The 8,658-nt window shown below is 36.3% G+C and overlaps 1 protein-coding gene across 1 annotated transcript; it reads right to left on the reverse strand.

The window, feature by feature from the left end:
- Positions 1 to 4,021: 4,021 nt before the first annotated feature.
- On the reverse strand, positions 4,022 to 8,258 carry LOC104110016 (protein WVD2-like 4). The gene is made up of 8 exons (XM_009619433.4): positions 8,125 to 8,258; positions 6,651 to 7,203; positions 6,501 to 6,553; positions 6,313 to 6,393; positions 6,128 to 6,197; positions 5,967 to 6,038; positions 5,766 to 5,873; positions 4,022 to 4,782 (listed from the first exon to the last, which is right to left on the reverse strand). Exons 2-8 carry the CDS (start codon positions 7,188 to 7,190, stop codon positions 4,366 to 4,368), a joined length of 1,341 nt encoding a protein of 446 aa, XP_009617728.1. The 5' UTR covers positions 7,191 to 7,203; positions 8,125 to 8,258; the 3' UTR covers positions 4,022 to 4,365.
- Positions 8,259 to 8,658: the final 400 nt, after the last annotated feature.

Genomic DNA, 8,658 nt, shown 5'->3' on the forward strand with positions numbered 1-8,658 from the left:
CCTCCGAAACCTTCAAATCTATTCACAAACAATTCAATATATTCAATACTAATCATAGGAATTAATTCCATATGAATTTACAAATTTTTCGGATAAAAATCTGAAATTTATTAAAATATTTGACAGTGGGACCCACGTCTTAAATCCCGGAAAAACTCACAAAATACGAACACCCGTTCCGATACGAGTTCAACCATACCAAATTTGTCCAATTCCGATATCAAATGGACCTTCAAATCTTAATTTTTCTTTTTTGGAAAGTTTTACAAAAATTCCAATTTCTTCCATCTAAATCCGAAATAAATGTTGAATATAGACATGGATTTGTGAAATACAATCACTATATGATAAAGAACACTTACCCAGTCCGAAATCGTAAAAAAACCCTTTGAAATCGCCCCTTAGCCGAGTTATAATTGAGGGTTTGTGAAAAATGGGAAAAATCCCGTTTTGGTTCTGTTTTAAGTCACAGGGGTCAGGCTTTATTCGCGTTCGCGAGTCCTCCTTCGCGTTCGCGAAGGCTTCCCCCCGGCCTTCGCGTTCGCGAGGCATTGCTCGCATTCGCGATGAAGGAATGATTGACCCTCCCCCAGGTGTGCCTAATACTACGCGTTCGCGAGGAGCTTGTCGCGTTTGCGAAGGGTAATGCCCCCATCGCTTCACGTTCGCGACGAAGAAAACTTCAGCTGCCTAGTTTACTCTTCCCGTTCGCGAGAGTACCTTCGCGAACGCGAAGAAGAACATGCCAGAACACCTGCTGCAGCAAAATACCAGATTTTCAAAGTCCAAAACATCCTGTAGCCTATCCGAAACCCACCCGAGCCCTCGGGGCTCCAAACCAAATATGCACACAAGTCCTAAAATATCATACGAACTTGCTCGCGCGATCAAATCGCCAAAATAGCACCTAGAACTACGAATCGGACACCAAATCAAAGGAAGTTTTCAAGAAAACTTTAAAATTTATATTTTTACAACCGGACATCCGAATCACGTCAGATCAACTCCGATTCTCATCAAATTCGGCAGACAAGTCATAAATATTATAGTGGACCTATATCGGGCTCCGAAATTAAAATACATACCCGAGGTCAATAAATCCAACATCAGTAATTTCTTAGAAATCATTAAGCTTTCAAGCTTTTAATTTTTTATCAAAATTCCATAACTCGGGTTAGGGACCTCGGAATTTGATTTCGGGCATACGCCCAAGTCCCAAATCATGATACGAACCTACCAAAATTTTCAAAATACCGATCCGGATCCGTTTGCTCAAAATGTTGACCAAAGTCAACTTAGTTGAGTTTTAAAGCTCTATTTCCCATTTTAATCCATTTTTCACATAAAAACTTTCTGAAAAATTGTATGGACTGCACACGCAAGTCGAGAAATGATAAAATGGTGCTTTTCGAGGTCTTAGAATATAGAATTATTTCTTAAATTTAAAGATGACATTTTGGGTCATCACAGAAAATTATCATAATTTATAAATTTATTGGTATAAAATAACCCCAATCAAGTAACAAAATAATCTATTGTAACACTTTTCTTTATACTAATTATTTATATGAATTATTAGTATTTAGTAATAATAATAATAAGAATTTAAAATAAATTTGGGGCCTCCAAATTTTGGGGGCCTAAGGCAATGGCCTCACTGTCAAAAACCTTAGAGCCGCCCCTGGGGGATTTGCATCTATACCCAGTTTTTGGATCACATTTTAACTTATACCCGCTTTGCAAAATAAATTGCAAACGTACCCACTTTTCGGGTAACTTTAGACATACGGGCCTGAAGTAGCAAAAATTTATGTCTGAAGTTTGAACTTCAGAATGTTTTGCCTAAAGTGTAGCCTTATCAAAGCAAAACTTCAGATATTTTTGCCTGAAGTTTGGCCTGACTTGCAAAGGCAATCACGTAAATTTCAGTTCATAGTGCAATGACAAACTTCAGTTCAATAAAACTACAACATGTTTTGGCTGAAGTTTTTGTTTTGTAATTGTGGAATTTCAGCATTCTAGGAGCTGAAGTTTTATTTTGTAATTGCTGAATTTCAGCATTCTAGGAGCTGAAGTTTTGTTTTATATTTGCTGAACTTTAGCATTCTAGGAGCTGAAGTTTTTATTTTATATTTGCTAAACTTCAGCAGTCTTAGAGCTGAAGTTGTGTTCTGCCTTTCTTTGAAGTTAGATGGCTTTAAAATATAACTTAAGCCAAATTGTGCTAAAGTTTTAACTGATTTTTTTTTATAATGTTCTGAAGTTATTTTTCCTATTTATTTTTCAGTTCTGCAGCCCTTTTCTGTCGTTTTTCCTGCAGATGATATCATAAAGCAAGGGGTAAGCTAATTCCAAGAGATCGCGAGAGCAACTATTGTGTATAATAAATTTCACATGTATGTGCCATTCTTGTGGCAGATAACTTGGAAGAGAAGACATGTAGTAGTCAGTTGCTGTTGTATGTTTAAGAAGGATGGATCAGGGAAAGACACAAATCACACCTACTTTAAACCAGCTTGTGGAGTGTTATTTACTCGTCCTTCAACATAGAATATGATAGTTGATAAGATTTAATAAAAACTTTACAGATCCAATCAATAATACTTATACAAAGTCTCATGTGTTTGACAGAGAAAAGAAGAAGAGGAGGAAGAAAGGAGCGCATAGGTCAGGAGGAAGAAGAGGAGGCGTCTGAAGTTGTCAAAATTAGGGTATATGTTAAAAAAATTTAAAAATATAGGTATATGTTAAATGGGGGCGACCAAATAGGAAACCCCGTGCAATTTTTACGCCGCCCCTGCCTATTTTATATAGATAGATATCTTCCAACTGTCAAACAAAATATAGTGTAGATTACTTTTTACCAGCTTTCTTGCTATAATAGGTTGGTGAGAGAAACCAAATCAGCAATGGTTAGAAATTCAAGTTTCGCAAATTAAGACAGGCGGATATTGAAAAAGTTAAATGGGTCTCACTTTTTTCAGAGAAGATGTATATATATTCTTGACACAAACGCATTAAATAAATGTTTTCCGATTAGAACAAATATGGAATAAGTTGAAATACTATGGTTTTCCGGTGAATTCATGCCGACCAGAAGCTTCTCACATTGGCGCTTACTAATAGTAGTAATATTATTTGAAATTTGTTAACTACATATATAGAGGTTGAGGCAGACGTAAAATCACATTAAGGAAGTTGTCTCGAAAGACCTATAATATTTTTGAAATCCATATACACTTAGCAAAAAATATGGTACAAACAGAGGCGGAGCCATGATTTGAAGTTTATGGATTCATGGTTCTAATTATTTTAAGTTATTGGGTTCTAAATTAATAATTTGTACATATTCAATGAATTTTTAAAGACAAATACATTGATTGGACCAAAGCGACTGGGTTCCGCCGAACCCGTACTCAATGGGCTAGCTCCGCCCCTGGGTACAAAGAATAAAACTACATACGCGATACCAATTAATCAAGACTCGGGTATATATTTTAGTCATGTTAGCATGTTTACTTTAGGTCTAATGTTTTCTAGGAGCTTTTTAGGCTTTTCATAGACTTTTATGCCAGTAGAAAATATAAATACTTCTAGTATTTTTTTAATTTTTATTTTGCATAATATTGGCCTGATATGAATTTAAATGGAGAAACATGGTCAATGAGTCCTCATTAACCGACTCCAATTTCGTTTGGAACTGAGGCGTATTTGTTTTAGTTGGATCAGCATAACCATCACCCCTAAGTAGTGGTGAACCCAAGAGATTCAATAAGAGTTTTCAAATTTTGAACACCCTTTGCTAATAGGCTATGCAAGAGTGTTCAAAGTCTAGTTTTTTTAGCAACAACAAGTGCATTTTACCCTATATATAAAGTATAATTTTTCGACGAAGGGTGATCAACTTTAACCACCCTTGGCCACACGTAGCTTCGCCCCTGCTCCTAACAACACCTAATAACATTACTTACACTGAGATTTGACGCTTGATTGGAGTATGTACCACAAATAACAACAGCTATAATGAATCCTGGAACCAGGAGAACAAATTGTGCATTCAGTAAAACCAGATATAAAAGTTCAGAAATGATACATTGAAAGAAAAGCAAATGAGGTGTGGAATCTAGCTTTGACAATGAAGAAGTTTAACACATGAAAGACACAACTGAAAGAGCATAAAAATTTTCCAGAATGATACACCATTGCACTGAAATATTTGAAAAGAATAAAACAGCTAAGAACCAACATGTACAACTTGTAACCGCGACATACACACCATATTCACAACTCAACAAAGCACCAAAGTTTCCAGAGAACAAAAAGGCCTACAAATAAATACAGGAGAAGAGAGCTTCAGTAAGTTCCTTAACCTTCAACACTGACTTCAGCTTGTATGACGACCGGATTTGACGGACATGCCACACTGTCTTCCACTGAATTCATTTCAGACTTAGGGGCAGAGTTTGGTTGAATATACATTTCTTCTGTTTTCTCATCTGAACCCTTTGCTTCAGTAGGTTTTAATTTTGTTTCTGCAGGTTTTCCTTTAGTGGTCGAGATTTTTGGAGATTGAGAGGTAGTCTGCGAATTCTTCACTGGCTTTTTGATTTCAACAGGCTTCCCTTTTGACGCAACGGTATCTTTACTGGCCCTGGGTGACTTAGTCTGTTCCTTGATCACTTTTGGACTGAAAGACGACCCTCCACTTTCAGAGCCATTAGTTGCGGATGTGGAGTTCTTATTTCTTCCAAGCTTAGGAGATATGGCACGTGTTGTTGGTATCTATACAATTTAGCAAAACTTAAGCATCTAATGCAAAAATAGCAAGTGAATACCCCAACATCAATTAAAGCTAACAAGAAGGAGAATATGAATTGAATAAGACAGAAGTGGCCTAAGAACAAACAATTGAAAACAAAAGCTGGGCTAATTCTAAATGTAGATGATGATGACAAATTCTATTAGATGCGTTCTTCTTATACAAGATTCATTTAAATACCTTGACAAGATTCATTACTGGCTAAGGTGTATCAGCAGTTTTTTAAAAACACGCATCAATAGTTATCCCTTTTGTTTGCTGTCCAAGTCCAGCACTATTTCAAGGTTTTAAAAGCTAAGATTCACAAGCACATGCTCTATTTTCCACAAGTTGTTACATGCGTCATAGACACTTGCAAGTTAAAAATATTTTTCTCTATCTCACGTGCATATTGTGCTACAGAACAACGACTTTGAGTTTCAAACTTGAAGCATTTTGTAACCAAAAAAATCAATAAAAACTCCTTTCCTTGTCTGACAAAGTTATGAGTTTCAAAGATAAATTACCCGTGAGTCGCAAAACAAATCAATAAGAAATCCTCTCCTTCTCTTTTTATCTAGCACAATAGTTCGGCCAGTTGCAGATCCATGTAAAGTAAATGGGGTTCAACCGAACCCCGGTCATAGGGAAATTACACTATGTAAATAGGGTAAAAAATATTATTTTTAGTTGTATGTAAGCCGCTGAATCCCCTTGACATGAAGAAAAATTCAAGTATAGTAGTAAAGGGGGTTCAAAAGTTGCTTTAGGTCATAGGTTTAAATCAACTGTGATATCCTAGAATTTTTCTGAACCCCCTGTATAAATTTCTGGTTCCGCCACCGAGTACGGCTTACTACTTTAAAGGGAAATTAAGTGACAGCTTTGTCACATTGGGAGAACATTATTACACAATGCTAGAGGAGCTGAAATCTATCTCAATGTTGCACCAAAATGAATACCTTACCTTCTTCAGTTCAACTTTAGGAGGGGGTTCCTTGTAGAAGTTGGGCATTGGTGTAGCTTTAAATGTCAAGCTCTTCCTAAATTGCTTTACCTCTTCCTCTTGGTTTTCCTGAATCAAATCCCAAATCCACACAGAAATGAACTTAGATCAGACTAGTTCTTACAAATTCAGCAATGAAAAATCAATATTGTTTGAACTAACCTTCGATTTTGCTATCAAGTTATTCTTTTCCTCTTCTCTTGCCTGTATCCTCTCTTCCATCTTTGCCAAGAACTGACGAATAAAGAATCTGAGCTCTAATATTTTGAACATAAGATAATAAGGACATAATAGTCATAGGAAACAAAGGCTAGACTGCAAACCTCCTTTCGCTTTTCTGCACGTTCTTCCAACCTGAAGGAAAATCCACCAGTACTGGTACGAGTGGTATTGCTGATTTAAAAAAAAAAAATTAGTTAAAGCCTAATTGAGGACAATGATAAACCGGACAAATGGAAACAAGAAAGTAATTAAGCAACAACAACATAGACTAAGATAAGAGCAGTACGAGGAAGTAGCAGAACGAGCATCCTCATCGTCTTTAAGAGGCGATGTAGCTTTAGTGGGTTTTGTGTTTTCATCATTTAATCTGCAAATACAAACATATAGTGCAACTATCAGAACAATCGTTGGCAATGAAATAAAATGAGATGGAAACCAACTTATGAACAAATGCAAGTGGCAAAATTCACTTACACTTCAGGTGTAGCTTTCTTTGCAATTTTACTGACTGAAACAGACTTTGCAGACTAAATGCATAAACAGCAAACACAAATGTGTGAGACATGGATTCCATAAAACTTAAAAAGAAGGGAAAGGCGAAAGATCATGAGGGCCTCAGATTACCAGAGATTGACGAAGACTCGGGACAGATCCTACAGTTGTTCTTCTGCTGGTTATACCACCTCCAGTTGCACCCTTGGTAGCCGGATTTAAACGAGAAGCTGATGAGACTGTTCCATTCGAATGCGAAGGTTCATGTGTTACTCCATTTGGTATCCAAGGTTTAACATCAGATTTCTTTGTATGAACGTCGATGCTCTTCCTTGTTAGGTCAGAACTGCCTCCTCTTGCAGGGAAGGACAAACTTTTACTCATACTTCCCTTTTTCGAACGAGTCAATGCAGATGAACCTTGTACACTAGCCTGATCCTTAGCCGTTTTATTGCTCTTTATAGTACCGCCAATTGAAACCTTGCGTTGATTTGATGCTTTACTTTTCGGAACATTCTCAGACAATTCAGTTGGTGTCTCATCAGCCTTATTTTTGCCAGTTTCATTATCATGCCCTTCCTCACTAATGTTCTCTTTCTTCACATCCACATTTTCTTCCTCAGCCACAACAATCTTTTCCACTTCTACCGGAACCCCACTTTCGGACTCCATATACCAACAATATCTAAAGCAAAACAAAGATAAATACTCATTTGGTTTCAATCTATAATTGGTAAACTAATATACACAATCCTAAATTTCAATCTATAAAGGGACCTTCACAAATTTAGTATTTTTTTTTTTGGATGACCGAGAAATCCGTCTGGGGTCAACCCTTAGGACCACATGCAGCCCTTGAAACTCAGGGATAATGAGACCGCCCCTCTACCCTTCTCCACCTAAATAACATGCTTAGTCCGCTTGCGATTGAAGTCACTTTCTTTCGAAAAAACACAAATCTTTAAAGAAACGACAAAAAACATAAATGATGGGAAGAGAAAGAAACTCAGAACTCCATTTTCAGTTCTTGATCTCAAATCAAAAAAAAAAAAAAAAACCTTAAACAGTAAGACCATTGACACTTCTATTCAAGAAATAAACTCATGAACTAAACAGAGATAAAAGGTACTTTTAACAAAAATACTTCTGTGTAGCATAAATCAGCACCAACCTCTTCAAATACAGTTTTCAGTTCTTGATCTCAGATAAACAGAATATTAGTCAGTAAGACCCTTAACACTACTTTAGTGATAATTCATGAATAACTAAACAGAGAATATAAGGTAACAACATCCTACTTCACAGGATCAAGGATTTGAACTTTTATAGGTTCGAGATTTTATCACAGCTTTCAAATACTCGATTCTAATTTAGTCGCCATAGCTACTGGATTTGGATTGGACGAACCCATAACTAATGCACAAGAGGACGAACCAATGTCCTCTTGTGCTGCTTCATAGTAGCACAATCAATACCAACCTTTTCAACAACAGGTCTCAATACAGAAAATTAACAAAGAACGAATACTACTGTTTTGAAAACCAGCACTCTTATAATTCAGAGAAATGTAAGAACTACTATGTGAGAGTTTAGAGTAAAAGAGTACCTTTTTGTCTAGGGTCTCGGGAGATGATTTGTGGCAAAGTATGCTTTAGCAATTATGTCTCTCTAGAAATCAAATGCTGCTATGGAATGAAAAACTGTGTTAGAAATACTGGAAACAGAGAGGAGAGAGAGAAATAATGGTTTAAGGGATGAATTATGGGTTTCATTCTGCTGGTAAAATAAGGAAATGACCAAAGTAACCTTTCTTGGAAGAGGGGGGGGGGGGTGAGGGTGAGTAGATGAGTGAAAAATTATTAAGAGAGATGTGCTAAACTTGAACGTGAAAATAAGTAGTAATTATGTACTTGTATATAAGTATTACTAATTGATATAAACCGTTGGTGTGTTTGATAAAAAAGTTATTGATAAAGGTCACTCATAAAAATGGCAAAACTTGTTTTTAAAACCATTTTATGATCAACTTGAGCAGTGGCGGAGCTACATTGAAGTAACCCTTCGTCGGAAAATTATACTATTTTGTTAGATAAATTTTTTATTTTATGTATATTTATCGTACGTCGAATTCTCTTGACTT

This window comes from Nicotiana tomentosiformis, chromosome 2, assembly GCF_000390325.3.
Source record: "Nicotiana tomentosiformis chromosome 2, ASM39032v3, whole genome shotgun sequence".
NCBI lineage: Eukaryota > Viridiplantae > Streptophyta > Magnoliopsida > Solanales > Solanaceae > Nicotiana > Nicotiana tomentosiformis.